The 20642-nt window shown below is 37.0% G+C and overlaps 2 protein-coding genes across 7 annotated transcripts; one reads left to right on the forward strand and one right to left on the reverse strand.

Moving 5' to 3' along the window:
• Positions 1 to 2510: 2510 nt before the first annotated feature.
• LOC122841007 (calcium-binding mitochondrial carrier protein SCaMC-1-like) lies at positions 2511 to 12249 on the reverse strand. 6 transcript variants are annotated; one of them, XM_044133888.1, is made up of 12 exons: positions 12054 to 12249; positions 11605 to 11685; positions 8450 to 8672; positions 8166 to 8292; positions 7992 to 8079; positions 7755 to 7866; positions 5864 to 6022; positions 5623 to 5775; positions 5416 to 5523; positions 5131 to 5298; positions 4872 to 5022; positions 2511 to 3020 (listed from the first exon to the last, which is right to left on the reverse strand). In XM_044133888.1, exons 3-12 carry the CDS (start codon positions 8627 to 8629, stop codon positions 2845 to 2847), a joined length of 1422 nt encoding a protein of 473 aa, XP_043989823.1. In that variant the 5' UTR covers positions 8630 to 8672; positions 11605 to 11685; positions 12054 to 12249; the 3' UTR covers positions 2511 to 2844. The 6 variants fall into 6 exon arrangements, with proteins under 6 accessions (XP_043989823.1, XP_043989822.1, XP_043989824.1 ...); XM_044133887.1 differs by having other exon boundaries at positions 11605 to 11693; XM_044133889.1 differs by lacking the exon at positions 11605 to 11685.
• On the forward strand, positions 11538 to 19840 carry LOC122841009 (protein FAM102B-like). The gene is made up of 11 exons (XM_044133895.1): positions 11538 to 11827; positions 13162 to 13282; positions 13471 to 13500; positions 13910 to 14026; positions 15131 to 15177; positions 17126 to 17229; positions 17368 to 17463; positions 17573 to 17783; positions 18206 to 18342; positions 18586 to 18649; positions 18895 to 19840. Exons 1-11 carry the CDS (start codon positions 11682 to 11684, stop codon positions 18935 to 18937), a joined length of 1116 nt encoding a protein of 371 aa, XP_043989830.1. The 5' UTR covers positions 11538 to 11681; the 3' UTR covers positions 18938 to 19840.
• The last annotated feature ends 802 nt before the right edge of the window (positions 19841 to 20642 follow it).

Consider the following 20642-nt stretch of genomic DNA (forward strand, 5'->3'; position numbering starts at 1 on the left):
TAAATATTCAGTTGAATCGATTAAGAACATGTTGAAGAGTAATGACTTATACCTTTTCCTGTAGTGCTTCTGAAAAAGTTCATACAAAAATAAAATAAATATTTTGTTCCTCATATTTCAGCTGAAAAGGTTGCCAGAGATAGACCACAAATAATCATGAGGTGGCATATGTAAATCAAAAGTCTTGACAGATTTCTAGTAGTTTGATTTAGGTTTATCATTGAAGTGAAAGTGTGAATTTAAGTCAGACAAAAAATTACCAAAAAAATTTATTAAATAAAATAAATAATAATAATAATAATAATAATAATAATAATAATAATAATAATAATAATAATAATAATAATAATAATAATAAAATTCTGACCACCTGTAATTTTTTTAAACAGCAGTTTTTTTTTGTTTTGGTTTTTTTGGGGGAGGGGGTCAGTTTTTGAAGCACCTGCATGGGAGAAAAAAATAAACACGTTTTTTCACACAGCTTTTGTCCAGTTCTTATAGCTAAAGGATGTGTGCTTTTAATTAAGGAAATTGAAAAAATGGAGGACAAGCAAAAAAGTGGCAGATGTAGCCCTTCTAGTGTTAGCTTTAGTTCCAGTATTATGCCTTTTATGGATGACATTTTGCCTAAAAAATAAATTAAAAAAACATTCTGGAAGGAGAAACTCACTAAGGAGGAATCCTATGGTAGTTTGAACACAGGAAATCACTTGTGCAGTTCCCAAGTACATTATTTTAAACCTTTAGGTTTTCTGCCTTTGACAGAAATTGTTACATGCAAACCATATGTTGCCTGAATATGATGCTCACAAGTGTAAGAAAAATAACTTTCTAGCACTTGAATGTACTGCAGACAGTGAATACTTCTCTTCATGCAACCTGCAGCAAACAAATGTCTTTTATAGATGCCTTTGTGTCATTTGGAAATATAAATCTGCATGAACAAAGAATGTGAGAAGCTCCTCAAGGGTCTATTCTCTACAGAACTGATTTTTAACCTTTCGAGTTTAAGGCCATAAATGGTGACTTTTGTTTTTTCTGTAGTCAACGAGGATAACACATCAGAGGGAAACACTCGTTCAACTCCACCACATTTATTTACTCTTAATTACATGTCTCCATGCAATATAAAGCTTTTATGCAAATAATATTGTTCTGTTACAAAGTCCAAAATTTTTCATTCAATGGTTAACAATATTTTAGATAAGAACCAGTCTCCTGGTATTTTTCAACTTTGACATTCCACAAAAAATAAATATGCAATCCTGTTTACATTTTGGTAAGTCCAACTCAGTCCACCAAAAAAAAAAAACCAGTCACTTAGTCTGAGAAGTGAAAACAGCAGCCCTTTGAAATGATGTCAAACTGGGAAATAAAGAAAAAATAAACATCACATTTTCTTATTCAAACCTTGTAAGCTATATTTCCATTAAGTTAAATTCATGTTACAAAAAATTGCTAATATGCAGAAATGTAGAGAAAAAACAATAAAATTAAAATGAATAAAATGTGACAGAATGCACCGTAAACTGTTTAATCATAAAATGTTGCACAGTAATCACATCTTAGAGAGAGCAACCAGAACTGTCCACAAAATCTTCCAAACTGACCAATTATTAATTTCTTACTCTCAGTTTAGCATTCTCTGTCAATAGTTTAAAACGTGTCTTTTTTCACTTTAAGATAGATAATAGAAATTCAAATGTTCTCTTGTTTTGGTGTGCCAACACTAAAGCACAGTATTCTAATAAAAGGAAACCTTACGTTTAAAATCTTCTTGATTGACCTTAAAACTGCTAACTGTTGATTTACTCTAAGCCCTGAAAACATAAAAAGATAATACTGTAATGTTTGCTTTAAAAAAATAAAATAAAAGAAAAATCACTATTCATATTTTAGCTCACTGAGATAACAAAAAGCTATTCCTGCTCTGCATGCTTTGTTTTTCTGATTGAAAATAAGAGACACGAGAGACAGTTTGATCTTTACAGGTTTTTCAGTCTATTAACAGTTTTTGTCACTCAGTCCAATAAATAAGCATACCTGAAAACATTTAGATATACAGTACATAAATACAGTTATAGCTAAAAAAAACTCATCTCCGAGATTTGCATCAAGAGTCTATAAGGCACATGTAAATAATTATGAAATACACAGGATTTCACATTGCACGAGAAGTGTGTCATTATGCACACTCAGTTCCAGTGTTTATAGGTATAGATTTTTGAGGCCTAGTTCTGTTTAGCTGACAGATGCTGGTTGGAGCCCTGCTTGTCTGAAGCTGATGTCCTCAGTAGGTGAGGTGTGTTTTTAAACTTAAAAGTGAGAAATTAGATCTCCAGTGTGTGGACATGTGCACATTTAAACAAACTTAGTGTTACTTTTCTGATTGTGAGTCTAAGCGTAGCTTAGGATACAATCCAACTTTTCCTGGAGAAAATATTATATATATATATATATATATATATATATATATATATATATATATATATATATATATATATATATATATATATAAATAAAGATAATCACATTGCGTCTCATTTTTTGTTTCATAAGGACCTAAAAAAATAATATCTTATGAATAAGACCATTTACTAGGTGTTTTTTAATCTACAGACATTTTCTTTGTCAAGCATTGTTTGTGGACTGTGTGTAAGGGACTGTGAAATGTGCAACCTTAAGACTAAAAATAAAGCATGCACACCACAATTGATTAAAACACTATTGGCAGGCAATTCTTAAAACATACAAACAGCTTTCCATCCAGTGATAAAGTCATGCGCTGCATGTTATGGAGATTTGCTTGTTTTCAAGTCTAACAAATGCTTTGAGTGCTCATTTTCAGAGTCCCAAGCCAGTCTTCATGTACTCGTAAACCACATAGCTAATGCTGACAGCTGGAATGACTTTCATGAAATTTGGCAGGATGCCCCGGTAGAGGCCAAAGAAACCATCTTTGGCAACAATAGTCCTCAGCAGAGAACTCATGGAGGGCTGGTCTGACATGTCCAGGGACGCTGCAAAGAAAGGAAACGAAGCACGCATGAGAGCAGCACTGCTGTCTGTCATCTATCTGAGAGTTACACTGGGAGGTTTTCCCACACTGGTGGGTGCACTAAGCAAGTTTCTAAGAGTTTATGATGAGTTGAGCCGTAGTATGACGTTGTCGCTTGTTTTAGAGTTTACGACAATGTAAAAAGTGGTTTACAATAAGACAGTTCATTAAATCTTTTCATGCAGGGACATATGTTTAAATAAGGGATTCCAAAACAGATAAGCAGACCCTACGTCTGCATCTCCCTACAAGAACGGAAAAAACAAACAAATGGAGAGAGGAAATCGTGATGGTAGCCATCTCCCATGAGATATTTCTTACCCATGATGCATCAACTCCTACTGTACATTTCGTACCCTATTTCAAGTAATTTTGTGTAGTACTTCCAATCTTCTACTTAGTAGTTTGCTTAAAAGCAAAAGATTTGGTTTTAATCATCAGTAATAATCTGTCATATTTAAGAGAAAACTGGCTTAACAGGGAATCATACAAAAAAACAACCCCCCCACCCCCCCAAAAAAAAAAAAAAAAAAAAAAAAACAAAAGAGACAGTAAAATAATGTTTTCAGATAGTGAGTTTACTTTACGCTAGAAAATATTTTGGTTAAGTAAAGATAAAACGAATCATATTCTAATGAAGACAATAGTCTGTGTAAGCTTTGCAATGTTTGTGTCATTAAGCTAGCTAGAGGATGATTGTGTAACAAATTAAACTGATAGTTTTCAGGCTTAAAGCAATCTTTCTGTCCATTTTTTTACTATCCTACATTAATAAAAATGTAAAATAAAAATAACAAAAATAAAAATAGCATTGCTGACACAAATAGGTAAATTATAATTAAGGATAATAGAAATGAAGAATCATAGCTGGTGTATTTACAGATAAAATAAAAACACAAATAAATTGCCAGAAAACAATGAATAACATATTCAATTGTTCAATTTAAAACATCAGTGTCCTGCACAGAGAATGGCTGCACGTCTCTAGTGCAGCTCTTTTGTTTGAAGTTTGCATAAAATATTTGGGTATCTTTAAAAAGGTTTGACCCAATGTAAACAACTTGCTTGCTCAGGAAAGTATTGCAGTGAAGGTCCCATTTAGTGGCGCCCAGAGTGAAGATGTTTAAAAAGCTTTAAAATAAATCCGTCCTTTAGAATGATCTCACACAAAAGCACATCTGCAATAATTATTAGCACAGGTGCTGTTAATAATCTGATGTATGGCTGTGAGAAGGAGCTCGTGCACTTTTCTCCTCTACAATTTCACAAGTGTGAAGGAATCACTGACCATTCCTTTTAGTACAACCTCCTAAGATGGCCAAAGGTCATTTATCCCAAACAATCATTTAGCTTGTAAATTATATCTTAAGCACACTTGATAGTCCAATGAGGTCACTTTCTGCTGCTGCTAAATGAGCATTGGATGTTTTTGTTTTTTTTCTTTACCTCTCATGCCATCCTGCTCACTCTGTGTGGTGGCAAAATAAATATGGGTCATTATCCAGCTGAGTGGCTAGTGGCAATGACAAATGGGCCTCTCACCCCATGGTTATAGGAAGTCAAAGATTATTTATTACTTAAAAAAATGGGCATGAATTTAAGAAATGCTTCAGTCATTTAAAAAAATAAGTAGTTATAGGCACCAATAATTGTGTCAGTGGAATATGGTATTTCCACGCTAACATTTTTCAGATGTTGAATAAAAGTGCTGAGAAGTAATGCAACAAGAGTCTACAAGTAACAAGTAGATTGTAGATTAGTAGAAGTTTCCATTTTCATCGTTACCCCTATCACACGGCAGATTGGTGTTTACCTTGCGCCTGCATCCGTGTACGTATCAGTGCCAGAGGATAGCTGGCGAGCTGGCCACATGTGCTGGAGATGGTCCCGCAGCCCAGCAACACCAGAACTCCAGGGTTGGCCGAATCTTTGGTGTGATGTGACAACCAAGTGTTCTTTAAAGTCTGAGTCATGGGAGAACAGAAGCGCTTAACTTGCAGCACAAAATGAAACAACAGACCTTTGTTTTTCCTCAGATTGTTATCATTCTAGACATGCGAGACTGCACACACCTCATAAACAGCGAGGTCTATCCCAGCGTAGGGAATAATGCCAATTAAGTTTGGAATGTAGCCCTTATAAAAAGCGATAACACCCTCTTTCCTCAGGATCTTCTTGGCACAGTCAAACATTCCTGCGTACTGGCCAGTTTTCCTCAAGGTCAACCGAGTCTTTAAAACCTTAACAAAAAACAGAAGAACGGGGAAAGGTTTATGGATACATGTTCTTTTTTTAGAATGAAACAACTAAACAGTGAAATATCCTGAATGGCAGTATGACAAAGCAGTGGCTCATACCTCCATTGGGTAGATGGCTGTTTGTGCTGTGGCCCCTGCCATGGACCCCGCCATGAACCTCTTATGAGTCTCTATCTTCGTTCCCTCTGAAGTTAACAACTTCTTATACTGCAGCAGAAAACAAAAAACAAAAGCCAACGTAACCACTAAATGTCATGTGTATCCATAAATATAGTTACAAATATGTTTTAAGATGTGGGTCTGAACTTGTTCGTATGCCATGAATTTGATTGCAGTCTCAGGCGCAATCTTTAAAACATTGATCCCGTTTCCTCTCCACAGTGACATCAGACCTCCTTCTACTATCATCTGTCTGAACCCTCCAGTCAGGCTTATCTTGTTAGCTGCGGACGAGTGAACCTGTAGCATAAAATACACACGTTTATCTAACTAGTTTCACAGCAGCACATCTATTGTACTATCAGTCTCTGTACTTAGCATCGCTAACCTGCATGAAGACCTTGAGTCTGTCCAGAGGGGCTGTACCCGTGCGAGAAACGGCACCTGCCACTGCACCTGCAACCAGCTGCTTCCACCACTCGTCTGACCGCTTCTCTTCCTCTGTAAACTCATCCGGGATGGACAGACTGTCACCAATGTCCAGCACCTAGAAGTTAAACAAGCATTTTCCACAATATTATTAATCAGAATCACATACCAACCCATTTGGTTCATGTCAGCCATGACAGACAATCTTGTTAAAGTAAAATTTATATACATGTGTTTATGCAGTTTATACAGTGCAAGTCAGAAGTTGAGACACCCAACAACAGTTCCTTTGTCCACAAGGGCACGATCAGAAAAAAAAAAAAAAAAAACACCTTCAAAGACATTTAAAAACAGGAATTGAGTACTAAAGTTTGAATTTCTTGTGTATTTATTCCAGTTCTCCATTTCAGTTCCAAAACCAGTCTTAAAGTTTTGTTGGAACATCCAGCTATGTCTGGGGTTTTGTCATGTAGCTGTTCATTTGAGGTGAAGTTGTGGAATTTATTTAGGCCAAATTGTTTATTATTCCATACAATTACAAAACTCAACAGTACAACTCAGCATTATTCTACCACCGCCATGTTGATGCCGTGTTCTTAAGTTTTGAAAGACTCACCTTGTCTCCTTCAAACGCCCTTGTTCCCACTCTGACAATGTAAGTTAAACTTTACTTCCTCTGATCATAAAACTTTTCAGAAAGAGCTCAGCTTGTCAATGTGGACAGCTGTAAACGTCAGCCTCAAACTCACCTCGCTGCAGACAGTGCTACTAATATTCCAATATCTTTCACTTTATCATAAACTTTCTCATTAGATATGCTAAACAATTTCCTTTCACCTTAGACTAACATATTGGATCAAATAATTTATACTTTAGCACAGATGGCTATTCCCAAAGGAATAGGAAATATGAAGGTTTCTGGGATTACATCTTATTAAAAATGTATGAACTTTGTTAAGCAGATGGTTCGGCAGCTGACAACAAATCAACAAATAAATATGAATTACCTCTAATGAGCCTGCACTTTAAATTGTTGAGTCAACAGCATTTTCTTGCAAGAGAGGGACACGCAACACTATCTGTGTGGTTGCAGACATGTTTTAAAATCTGCAAGCTCAACTTCTCCTTTCTGTTTTCACAGTCGTGTAGCAACTATGTTTAAGTCTTGTCTGGCAACATTTACATAACCTTGAGCGTAAAGTTTTAACCGGAAAGCCGGTAAACCAGGAACTTTGCACGGCTCTATCAGTTTAAACTTGAAACAGCTCACAAAAGGGAGGGAGAAACAATAAGAGGGAGTTGTCCTTTGATTTGAGCCAACAAAGTTATGGCCACTGAGCTATCTGAACCCTTGGCTGATATGCTTAAGCTGATTTAGATAAACAAAGCTGATGTTTTGCTTAAAGCATGAAGGTAACTTAGACAAAAAGAGAATAAAAAAAAACATTGTTCTGTGGCTATTTAATGCAAATCTGTTGGGAAACAAAGAAGAGGGTTGCAGAAGCAGTTATCTGTCCTGCAGTCACGGCTGTTGCACATTTTAATGTGGTATGCAGAGAAATATTCAGGAACAGGTTCTATCAAGAGAGGCTCTGTGAAGTGTGGGTAACAAACCAGTCCAAACATTAGACCACTACCATTTAGAAAGAAGCACAATAACAATCCCAGAGAGAGAAACGCAACGGTGCTGTGGCCTAATAAAGGAAGAGCTGCTCTCAATTGTGAACTGAAAAAAAAAAATCCATAATATCTAACTAAAGAGGAGTGGAGGACATGCGATTTATTCCACTGCGGTTGCCTCAGAGTGTGGGCAGAACGGGCCTCACAAAGTGTTTCTGTTCCAGCCTTACCGATGAGTGCTTCCAGTAGCGGATGATCTCTTCCAGGTTGTAGGCAGGGTACAGCAGGAAGTGCTCCCTGAACTCGTTCCAGTCAACCGTCATGGTCCCATCAATGTCCATGCTGAAAAAACACAACCTTTTATTTTTTTTGTCCATTTGACAGGCTTTCGTTAGGAGCGTGCATGATTGCATTTAGAAAATCCTAGGTTGCAGTGCATGGAAGAGAGAAGGAAGAGAACGTCAAACCTTTGTAAAATTTTCTGGGCTTCCTCCTTGCTGACATGTATACCCAACTCTGCAAGAGCCTGCTGGATCTCTGTGTCATCAATGCGCCCTGACACACATTTAAAATGGAAAGATCACATGAAATATCATCATGAAAGTGGCACGGTGAGCTTTCAGTGACTCTCCGTCGCTTACCATCATTGTTTCTGTCCAGACTCTTGAAAGTCAGCAAAAGCTTCATCTCATGGTCCTTCAGGTATTTGGTAAACTCATTGAAGTCCAAAGTTCCATCGTTGTTTTGGTCTCCATTTGACACAATTTTCTACAGGAAGAAACGAGAAAACATCTAGAATCAGTCAGGGCAGCGTAAATTACACTCTCACAAAATGTCATCCTAGAATGATATATGGTGAAAGATCCAGCCCAAGACTTGAAACTTATATGGGTTACAGTGCACTGGATCACTTGCTTCGAGTTACCTGTGCAGCACCGTGGCGAAATATCCCCATCGCTTTGAGGCCCACTCGTAACTCAGCCACATCCACCTTCCCATCTTTATTAGTGTCAAGTTTATCAAACAGAACCTGGTAGGACCGCTCACTGTCGGCATCCCAGCAACGGGCACTTGACAGTAAAGACGTCCGTAGCGCTTGATACATTGCAGAGCTATTATAGAAGCAGCGTGCAGACGCACCGTCCGTCCTGCAAACCATAATCTGGTGATTAATCCATATTGACAATCATTCATTAATCCCACTTATAATCCACACGCGAACTCCTCGATGGCGATCACAGAAAAAAAAGAAAGAAAAAGAGGTTCGCTGGTTACAGTGCAGCGTTTTTGCATTTCGTCTCCAACCAAGGTGTACTCTGCAGCCAGCGCTTGTAAGGAACTGCAGTAACCGAGGGCGGAGCTACTACTGCTGCCTATCTTCTCTGTGCTCGCTACGAATAAGCGGGAAGGATGGTTGAAAAGTGGCCAAATGAACCTCTTTCCGGATTATCTGCGTTCGCTATCTGTTTCATGCTTGTTAAAGTGAACTTTTATCTTTCACCGCCGCTTTTTTAGTGCGACATGTTACCAAGCCTTTCTGAGGAAATGTAATCTGCTTATCTGGAAGGACGTGTCAGCACAGAGAGAAACACTGAGCTTTGCATTTTCATGAGGGCAGTCCTGCTGGACGCCAGCAGAGGGCGACATTTTATCAGCGAAGAAGTAAAGAGAACTAGACGAAAATAAAACGACTACTACTAATATTACAACCAATAAAATGAATTGTCATGATCATAGAAACCATGATTATAAGTAATGTTTGCATTCCATAGCAATACGAAGCTACATTAAATAAAGTTTCAAACTGTCGAAAAGGATAATAAACTAAAAGCTAATATGTCTACAATAATGATTGCAACAATACAATCTAAACATGATAAAATACAGATTTTCTTTAATTTCTTCTTTATTGTTGTTATTATTTTAACAAAAGTCTATTGTATGCTTTTTTTCCCTTAAAGATTCAAAAGCTGCAATAACCTGGTGTATTAAGTGTGCATACGGGTTCTTCAGGTCTCATCCCTTTTTGGATGAGACATGAAATGTCTTCAGTCCGGTTACCTTCTACTTAAGGACTTAGGACATTAATGTCTTTGATGACTGAGAATCTACACCAACACGTGTGCACAAATCCAAACTTTGTTGAAGCACCTTCTAATTGTCAGGATAGTGTCCTTTGGTAGCAGTCTGTCACCATTCCACATCTCCAGCTGTCAACATTGGTCTGCTTTTCTTTTCAAAGCTTCCTTAAATCTATTTGATTGTGAGATATCTCTTGTCCAGAAATTATATGTCAGAGTCCGACTTTGTTCAGGACCCAGGCAATGCCTTTCCCAAAGTTCAGTTTAATTCTGCGAAGTCATATTTTGTTGGCTTGGATGCATGTTTTAAGCAGCTGTATTAACAAAATTTTTATTTTTTTACAATTTACAAGTTCCTGAACTTTGAGAAAAATCTCAGTTCCATCTTAAAAGAGGAAAGCACAAAGCAAAACACTATCATTACTATTTTTCAGTGTGGACATGCAGTTGTTTTGTTGTTTGTTTTTTTTGTTGTTGTTGACATGTAGTGTTGTTTTGTGCTGAACAAAGTTTTTGAAATTCCAAGCCAAAATCAAAAGTCTGGTTTCTTCAGATCACAACATTATGTTTTGGGAGGTGTTGGCCCAGATTGGGTGACAGAAATTCTTCTGCACTGTTCCTGAGATCTGGAGAATATAGGACAACATTTCACTCAGTAAATACTCTCTATACTATTCTCCTTGCTGATACCATAGTACAAAAAGTGGCTTTGACCTCCTGTACAACCAATGTCTTTAGCCAAATTTTGAAAATGAGCAAATAGAAAATCTTAAAAGGTCAATTAAGCTTTGTTTCAGATTAAATATAGCTGGTCTCACATGAGAACAAAGAGGAGATGGTGCTAAATCCAACCCAAAAAGGGTTTCAACAAAATTTAAGAGTGTCCACAATTATCCAACCAGGTTATTGAAATTGTTTTAGCTTTTGTCTTCTTAACAAGTGAGAAAATATCTTGTTTGTAAAATGAAAAAGATATTAAATGAGCTATCACAGTCTCTGTTCATATAGTCCAAAATCTGGCATTTTAGCAGTGATATGTTCATTTCTGAGAGCCACCATGAGGTCACCTTGTTTGGTGTCAATAATAGTATTTATCAAGGCAGGGTTCTGATCTGTTGGGAAAATAAAGGAGTGTTTTTAACCCAGGCTGGCTTAAAACATTGACCATTATCATATGTGTGCTAGAGATGCTTTTAAGCAGAGTGAGACATCTTTGTATTTGTGAATATTTGTCAGATGTGTATCTAACACATCTGACATTAGAATGTCAGATGTGTCAGATGTGTCTAATGTCCCTGAACATTAGAATGTTCAGGGACATTCTAATGCATTAGGGACATTTTTCAGGGACATTCTAATGCATTAGAATGTCCCTGAAAAAGTTTATTTATTTTACTACCTTACCTTAAAATGTTAAATTCCTGCATTACATTTATTTGCTACATAGGGTGATATAATTTTGATGATTTTACAGCTTATAAAAGCTCAAATTTAAATGCAAGAGACCTTTGAAATAAAATCAACAAAAATTGATTTGCAATATAGCAATATTATATTGCACCCTTTGCAATGCTTTTGTATTTTCTTTTGGGTTTTTTATCTAGCCATAATCATAATTAGTAAAATCAAAACCAGTTGCTACGTTTGAAGTGCATTCCTCTGTGTATAATAATCATATAGTTTCATTTAAAAATATTTTTGTCACTTGACATAAAAGATGGGCATCCCCATTTCTCTCACAAAGTCCCAGTTAAGTCACAGGACTAATGTCACTAGAGTGCATTAACCTGGAAACATCCCTTCTGTTAGTTCTTCTTTCAGTTGGCCGATATTAAATAGATTTATTTTAAACTGAAGATTGTTGATTTCGGTGTTTTTCTTTGTCCCCCGGTACGTCCAATCAAATCGTGGGTTTTCCCCACGTCACAAGTGTTGGGTGGGAAGGAAATGGTTTGAACTTTGAGTCGTGTCTGCGGTAGAGAGCAGAAACTCAACTCACCCTCATAGCTGCGGGGAGACTCAATCAGTCTGTCAGCTTCTCCACGTCAAAGACTCATCTCATTGCTCCCAGTCGCCATGTCTTTTATCCTCATGAAGAAAAAGAAGTTTAAATTCAAAATAGACTTTGACTTGGAGGAGCTGTCGTCGGTTCCTTTCGTAAACGGAGTTCTATTTTGTAAAGTGAGACTCTTGGACGGAGGCTTCGCACAGGAATCGTCTCGGTAAGGCTTCTCTTCTATTTATAGCTTAAGCACAACTAACCTAAACTATAGTAAAATATTCTTTTCAACAACTTCAAATATTTTTTGACGGATTGTTTTCTTGTTTTGATTTGTTTGTTTCTTTGTTTGTTTTTTCAGTTGCGCAGTTGCATTGTTTCTTGTGGAACATTAGTCCATAACACTCCGCCTAATAATTTCACCTAACATTCAACATTCTGATACTCACCAACAGCTGTAGCCTCGTTGACAAAAACGGTAGCAAATTTTAGTTTAACTGGAGACACTTTATGAAGTTTTGAGTGAAGATATAGATTTATACTAGCCGATGTTTGCTATAGCTGGTTAAAACAGTTGCTAAGCAACACGACTTGGAGCATCTGATGCTTTGAGTCAGGGTTGTTGCCAACAACTAGCTATAATTTTAAAAGTGTTAAGACAGGAATTATATCTATATGATACTTGGCATTAAAGAAATATGGTAGTTTATATCGAGCAAGAAAAACCTGATCAGTTCATCTGTCAATGAGAGCAATACCAATGCAACAACACTTTAGCAGCTGATTCACAGGGGTCTCAAACTCCAGTCCTCGAGGGCCGCTGTCCTGCAGTTTTTAGATGTGCCACAGGTACAAAACACTGGAATGAACCGGCTTAATTACCTTCTCCTTGTGTAGACCAGTTCCCAGGAGCCTTGCTAATGACCTAATTATTCTATTCAGGTGTGGTGCAGCAGAGGCACATCTAAAAGTTGCAGGACAGCGGCCCTCAAGGACTATAATATAGTTTGAGACCCCTGAATTTTAAACAGAGATTTCAGAGATGTCCAAACTAGACAAGTTTTGTAATTGTTGGTCCTGATCTTCGTCTCCAGGGAACATGAAATAAAAGTCAATATGTGGTATGAATGTAATCAAACCGATCTAACAGCAATCCATAATTTCCTGTACTGAATACAAAACACGCACCATAAACCTCCTCCTCCTTCCTTCTCCGTCTTTGAAGTTTATCGTGGTTAATATGTGATGAGGTGTGGTGTCTATCGATCTTATACCCAAAAAGACAGATAGTCCCTCACACATTAACTAACCTAACTCACCTATCTTTGTGCTGCCCCCAAATTCCATTCATTAAAAAAAGAATTATTTACATATTTCTGAGTAGACTTCACATACGTTACATGTGTCACATAAATTTTGCAATTTATGTGATGCACATTAACTGTTTGCGGGTTTAATACACTTGCAGGAATTACAGTACTCACACTGCAATAAAGCAAATGTGTGATGAAATGGTCTGTCTGTGTTCAGTGTGTGAAATGTACTCTTGTCTCCCAGAGAGCCTGTCCAAGCCAACTGTGTGCACTGGAAGAAAAGGTTTTCTTTCATTTGTAAGATGAGTGCCAGCGCAGGGACGGGGATGCTGGACCCCTGCATGTGCCGAGTGTCCGTACGAAAGGTAGGGTATCAAAAATGTAAAATAAAAAAAAGAAGTAGTTTTATAGAACAGAATCCAGGAATTTATTTCTGGATTTATTTATGGATTCAGAAATAAATGTATTTATTTTTTTCACATAAAATGCTTTTAATTTATTTCGATGTTTAAACTGTGATGCAAATTATAGTGTTGCTATATTATTTTTTCAGGAACTCAAAGGGGGGAAGTCTTTTGCAAAGGTAATTTTTTTTCTCCAATTACATTAAACATGTTTTAGACAGAGCACTTTCAAATACTGGATAATACAGCTGAATTTAAAAAATATGTAATGATTTCTTAAAAAAAAAAAAAGTAGAACAATTTTTTTTTCTAGCTGGTTGAGTTTTTTTTTTTCTTTCTTCTTTTTTTTCTTTTTTTTTCTTTTTTTTTTCTTTTCCGGCTTTTGTGACTAAGTCAGAATCTGACCTCTGTTAACCAGTAACTTTAATGAGTCTCGGAAGTGACTCATCTTTGTTTGCGTATTCTGTCTTTCAACATTCCAATCCATAAAACTATAATCTCTAAACAAATAAACGGTAACTTATTGATGTCGAGATTCATGCGGTAGAAGTTAAAATGTCAATATTTTCACCGTTTGATCACTTCCAGCTTGGATTTGCCGACTTGAACTTATCAGAGTTTGCTGGGTCTGGCAGCACTGTGCGACGGTGTCTGCTAGAGGGATATGACACCAAGAACACCAGACAAGACAACTCCATTCTAAAGGTATGCTCATAAATCAGCATACAACTCTGCAACTCTAACTTACACAGTTCTGGTTAGATAGTTTTCTATCTATTCATCAATGAATTTATTGTGGATTTCTTAAGTGTAAACGGAGACAAAATTGCAGATATAGGTTTAAATGTATACCTACATAACAATATTTTGGTAAATGTTCCCTAGCCAATTGTTTTGTTTTTTTTAGATTTTGGCACTGGTAGATTTCAGTGTTCAATACAGGAAGTGAGTAGAGAGATAGGCAAAGGTCCTAAGATTGGGAATTGAACCTAGGATGGATATACCGAGTTGAAAAATTTGGATGTATTATCCCGTCCACTTTGCGCAATGCACCAGACCAGTGGGCAGTTTCTTTTTGTGTACGAAAATCTAAAGCTTCTTTCTGGATGGTGTTGATACCTGAGTTGTTCTTGAACATCCTGACCGATTGTCTTTCTGACCCATATGGACGACTGTATCAAATGAATACTGGATGCCACGACTGGACAATGAATCCCAAACAGACTGAACAATTTCCATACCAGGAAAATTTTACATTTTAAAAGACCAATAGTAGATTTTATCCGTCTAGAATTCTGGTGATTGGTGCAAAAAGTGTGCAGTCAATGTGCATCTTGCTTGGAGACATTCATCAAATAACAGGGTGAGCTTATGTATGTATTCAAGCTCATATGCATTATTTTGGCCTTGTGCTGCTGACGAGAGAAAATCTAAAACAAATTCAAACATCTGAATTCATTTTTGTTTTTTAAAAGTTGTAGCAGTGTTTTGGGGTAAAATATTTTCATCTTGCATTCATAGAAACCTGTGACCAGAATAGTATGTCATTAACCTTGCTGAATAAAGGTTTTTTGCTATATTTGAAAATCTTTTTACGTTTTCCCACCTATTTCTCCTGAGCAACTATTTAGTGCATGTGAAGCTTCTGAGAACTGAGACATGTCCAAGCCTGTGATGTGATCAGCCATGGGAATAACTTTACTAGACGTGTGTTCCTGCCAAATCATGGGGCTGTAATCTTATGAAAGCATAATTCACAGGAGAGACTAGAGCTTGTCTTGTATCTCACTGTGTTTGTCTCGGTTACAGGTTGTTATTCACATGCAGCTAATGTCTGGAGACCCCTGCTTCAAAACGTAAGCGCTTTTCTTGGACACTACTGAGCTGTTTGAGTCAGATATTGACTCTGTATCATAGTATTGAAGGCTTCACTTGTGTATTAGGCTCTCTGTAGTCGTGGTTACAATGAAAGTGGGTTTCACTGGTATAAAGGTCTGTCATTGACCACGACGGAAAGTATTTTCATCACATCCTGTTTGTCACCTAAACTTAAAACACACTTATTTATTGCTATAATCACCAACAGAGTTTTAAGTTGGAAAGAATCACTTGATCTTATCTGTGAGCTAATAACATCTCTCCCAGGTAGTATTCTGCCCTACCTTAACTGGTTGGAAGACTTTCTGCGTGATCAGACTAGCTCAGAATTCATATTCTGAGAATATTGATTAGTAGCAATGTTTTTCTCAAAGGATGTGATGTAACATGTGAAAAAATAAACAATTTGTCTTAGTAATAATAATATGCCAATAATTATAAGAGCTTTTTTTTTCCTTTTTCCAAGTCTTGTTTGCAGTCTAAATACTGTAGCGGTTGCCGTGGGGACAGCCAAAGTTTAGTCATTCATCTTAACACCATATTACTCACTGTGTAGAGAGGGCTAACGTGACGATGTCATGTTCCTTCCTTTGCCTTTGTTGTTGCTTTTTTTTCCGTTCTTTTATTTTAGTTGAAATGTAGGTTGCATTTAGAAGCTTGTGATCACACAAATACTTCATTAGAAATAAAGTGTAATTGGAAGTTATTTTCAGGAAGAGTGAGTGAAACCCTTTTTATTTTACTTTATTTAGTTTTTGTTTAGTTCACCAGAAGTCCCAGAGTGGAACTCACCAGCAAGATCCCAGAATGAGTTTCTCTAAATGGATAGCAGATGTTGCGTCAGCTCTCTAGTCAAAATGGATGTTCAAGAAAACATCTGGTTGCTGTCTGAATCACTTGTGGGAAACAAAGTCCCATCTTAGGAACACACGTGTAGTTGGATTACATAAAGCAATATTTTGTTCATGTGTATACTATATGTGCGATCTGTGTGCAGCTTAAAGCTCCTAAAGGTTTAGTTTGTTGTGTTTACAGGAAGCTTGCTTGTAGAAATAACATTAAGTGTTGAAAGTTATGTCTCTGTTTGTATGTATTTGCGATTAAAAACATGGGGTGGTGTTTGCAATGACCTCAGAACAATCCTGTTGTATGAGGTAGCAGGTGTGGCTGCTCTTCCCTGAGGCTTTCCATTGAGAAACTGTCACTTCAAGCAAACTAAATGCTGCTTGTAGAGCTTCACATAAGTTGAAGTTTGGGTGATTGATCAAAGTGTGAGACTGCCACCATGCTACCTTTGGATGACGCTAAAATTGTGACTCTTCAGAGTCATTTGGTGTTGCTTAAAGGCTTGCTGCCTATTTCCTCAAAGCTTTGCCTTGCAACTTAAGTCCCCAGTCAAGATTCTGCCTCAGAGCACCCCTACCCGCTCCTTTTGCACTCAGCTCCTCCAGACTAGTGGCAGCAGCAATTGGTAAACCTCTGGTGGCATCTACTGAGCTCATTGTAGGGACTACTTCTCAGTTCAACACTCTTAAGAACAGTTGGAGAAGCATTGTTGTGATGACTAACTGAAGGTGGAGTGTCGTAAAGAGACATAGGCTGACTTCAATGCATCAGATTTGTTTTATATTATATATATATTTTTGATATTTTATTTATTTTATAATGTACAACATTTTTATAACAACTGATGGTAACATAGTCACTTGGTTGTGCTATAAAATGGCACTATGTTCCTGGAAAATACATAATACCAACAACCCTTGAGTGTTAGCTGCCCATATTGTACAACAATATTCTGTATGAAAATCTTTTTTCACAAAGCAAAAATATAGATAAAAAAAAGGTTCTGCAATCTCACCAAATTTCTCACCAAAACCCCATGATACTTTTTGATGTCTTAACTGGTTTGTGTCTCTGTTTTAGTCCGCCGTCTACAGCCATGACTCTGGGAATCCCACCAGCAGAGGCAGAGGGTCTGCTTGAGGATAGAAAAGGAGGAGACATTCGTACATCACATTCAGGCGCTGGTACTTACATATTCATACACTCTTCAAGACAGGAGATTTGTTGCATTAATGATTCATGATTTTTCTTTTTCTTTGTTGAAATAAACTCCAAACAAATGCTGTTTTTTTTTTTTTTTTTTTTTTTTTTTTTCCTTATAGGAACTCCAGTAAAATTGAGATCAGTCCCAGAGGAGCTGATTGCATTCAGCCACTCCAGAACATCCAGCTATGCAAGTCAGCTCTCAAAAATGTCAGGTATTATAACAAAGATCTGTCCTGTTTTAAGCAACAGCAACATTATCAATGTGATGCAACACTTGTTTTAAATGTGGTCACTATATAAGTTCTGCTTTTTTCCCTACAGGCTATAGTTCAAGCTATTCAAGCTCCACAGATCTGAGCCACAGGCGGAATGGTTCGGGAGGCTCTGCCTCCACAGGCATCGGTAGCATTGAGCCCGGTGATCAGCAGGGGGAGAGAGGAGAGAAAGAAAACAGGAACCCTCCCACATCCACAGGCTCTCCAGCCTGTTATTTTGCATCTGAAAAACTATCCTCGCCAAGTAGAGCTTTCAGGTAAAGTGCACTGCTTATCTGGATCAGTATCTAACACAGTCAGTTTGTCATGTTCTGTATCCATATATCAGCATTTGGTTCATAGCTGTTTCCATGGAATTAAAAGTTGATGGTGATTTTTGATTTATATCAAAATTCCCATCAGGACAATTAGAGAATTGTTTTGGAAACTGGTTATTATTATCCTCTTACATTTTCTTCTATTATTGATTAACGTGTTAGGAAAGCTACATTTACACTAGACCAAAATAAAAACCTGATTTTTACATGTATACATGCATAAAGATCTCCTTTAGAATTCTATATATTCCATATGTACATATTTTTAAATCTTATACCTTATAACATTTATACTTTAAATGTTGTACCTTAATAAAACATTTGCTTTATTAACCGCAGATGTTTTTCTTTTTCCTTCTTAGGCCTCCAGTAAAACAGAACTCAGTGGAGAATCAACTAAAGCGAGTCGATGCCACGCGGGTGGACGCTGATGATGTAATAGAGAAAATCCTGCAGGGCCAGGATTTCAGCCATGGCTTCTTGGATTCCAGTGCAGAGGGTGTGTACCTCTCATCCTGGTGTGGAAAATTGCTTAGCATCTTACTGGTGTGATCAAATTACTTTGAGGTGTTGAAATACGGGGTCTATATGTGCTCCAGGCAAAGTTCTGCAGCACTCCATAGTTGTTTATTCCACAGAAAGTCCTTTTAATCAATGACAGATTCTCTGACTGATCAGTTGAGCTGATTATGATGAGAGATGATCAGATTTTTTCTTACTTGTAATGTGTGTGTTGCTGCAGAGGAGGGGCTCAGCTTGTTTGTTGGACCCGGTGGGAGCACAGCTTTGGGAAGCCAACACATGAGGTGGGTGTGGTTATGTAACATTGGCTATTTACTGTAAATATGCAGAAATGCAACTATGTCAGATAAAGGATCTAAAGAGAAAATGTTTTTTTTTTTTGTTTTTTTACACAAATCTTCTCACCCCATCTCATGACTAATCTGTAGAAACTCTATGGTAAACATATAACAGTTCATATAAAAATAGGGCTTAGATCAGATATCAGCCCTAATTTCCCGCCATGTAACACACTGGCATTCTTTTCCAGGGTCGTAACAGGAGCCTTCGAACAGGTGGTCATCAAGCGGTAGGCTTTAGTAGGCATGCGTCTTAAACAAGAGGGACTACTTCTCCGGGGAAAAGCAGCAGGGCTGAGCAAAGGAGGTGCCAACTGAACTTACTCCTATCTGACTTCAGGAGATTTTATTTCTGTTATGCAACATTTCCCCACATGACCTACAGCATCTGTTGGCCATGAAAGCCCCCTGGTGTTCAAAATGTGGAGCTGAAGGACATTAGTGAAACTTTTTGTGCACTGATCACTTTCTTTCATCTTCCATATAAGGACATTTGGTTCAGACTGTCAGCATTTAGCTCTTTGAAACTTGGAACTCAAATGTATGTCTGCCCATTCAGTAATTTTTGTTTCATTTTAAATGAAATGTCACGTCCTCTGCGCTGAGAGACCCATATGTAGCATTAAGTGTTGTATTTAGTATTTTAATAAAAGAAAGATAAGAGAGCTTTAAAAATTATAACTGTCAGAGCTTTATGCTGGAGTAACGTGCCATTTAATGTGTAATGTTTAAATGTTTAGATTTTTGTCTTTGGTGGGAATTGGAAAGTGACATGAGGGTTTTTTTTTTCATGATCAAAACTGACAGTAAAATGCTTATTCACCTTGGTTGCAAGATAGCTATTTTTAAGTAGCTCGGTTTAGTAAAACTGAACCCCTCTCACCTGGTTGTGACAGCAGTTAAAAATAACCGAAAGGTTCGTTCTTTCATTTTGTTTTGTTCCAGAAGTACATCTATTTAGAGTCTAAAGTTATGTATAACAGTATATTTGTATAGTTCAAGTATTGAAATGTGATGTTTTAAATGTGTCGGAGCTGAATGTAAAGGTTGTAAAAGAAATGAGAAATGAAAGTCATGTCTGTTGTATTCCATGTTGTCTTAATTAAGATTTTTAAATGGAAAGCTATCACCCAAGTCTCTTAAAGCTATTAGTCATTACTTTTCTGTAAAGCTATATTGAACTCGCATTAGACATAGTCTGTCACCTACTGAACAATTTATAGTCAGTTGTTCTATTTATTTGTTGGAAGTCATTGCTTAATCAAGAAGCAATGCATCTCCCAAAAATAAGCTTTCACAGCCTCATAATTTCATACGAGGCATAAGGCATATAAACAGAATTCTCTTAGGTAAGTATATTTTATTTCTTCTATATGTGGCCAAGTGTAAAAGAATGAGAAATGTAGGTGGGTTTTATTTCCTGACTGTTCTCAAATGGAGCAGCATTAATTTTGGCTTGATTAGGCATAAACAAAATAAAAACACCAGTTTCCCTAAATTGAGAATTAGAAAATAACACCTTTACACCAGAAAAAAACAATAGTGGGCTTATTAAATGGATCCTACAATAAAAGTACATTAAAGTACCACTAAATGAGCATTCCACATACAATGATAAGAAAAAACAAAAGAGATTTGCATGAACCATTAAACATGTGTAACATCTTATTTAAAATCATCTCAAAGAAATCAGTGCCACCTGCTGGACACTTTGAAATCCGCTTTGGGCAAAAAGGGAGCGATGGTCACTTAACTTTGGCAGATAAGACTTGACCTGCTACATATACTTCCGGTTTTTAACAAGAATACTGCTTTAAATGTGTTTACTTAAACACTAAGTGGCAACAACATTTTCAAATTATAGGCAACAGAACAGAGATTTTATTTTTGAAAATCTAACAGCAGATGCGAAAAACGTTATGCAAACCTATGAGCAATA

This window comes from Gambusia affinis, linkage group LG12, assembly GCF_019740435.1.
Source record: "Gambusia affinis linkage group LG12, SWU_Gaff_1.0, whole genome shotgun sequence".
Lineage (NCBI taxonomy): Eukaryota > Metazoa > Chordata > Actinopteri > Cyprinodontiformes > Poeciliidae > Gambusia > Gambusia affinis.

Bases quoted from the DNA above. Each gene is read 5' to 3' on its own strand.
- LOC122841009 (XM_044133895.1), top strand. From the start codon at position 11,682: ATGTCTTTTATCCTCATGAAGAAAAAGAAGTTTAAATTCAAAATAGAC. The intron at 13,283-13,470 runs GTAGGGTATCAA...TTATTTTTTCAG, and splicing joins GCCGAGTGTCCGTACGAAAG to GAACTCAAAGGGGGGAAGTC. The intron at 15,178-17,125 runs GTAAGCGCTTTT...TCTCTGTTTTAG, and splicing joins GGAGACCCCTGCTTCAAAAC to TCCGCCGTCTACAGCCATGA.
- LOC122841007 (XM_044133886.1), bottom strand. From the start codon at position 8,683: ATGGTTTGCAGGACGGACGGTGCGTCTGCACGCTGCTTCTATAATAGC. The intron at 8,080-8,165 runs GTAAGCGACGGA...AATGTGTGTCAG, and splicing joins TCTGGACAGAAACAATGATG to GGCGCATTGATGACACAGAG. The intron at 5,776-5,863 runs GTTAGCGATGCT...TTTATGCTACAG, and splicing joins GACTCAAGGTCTTCATGCAG to GTTCACTCGTCCGCAGCTAA.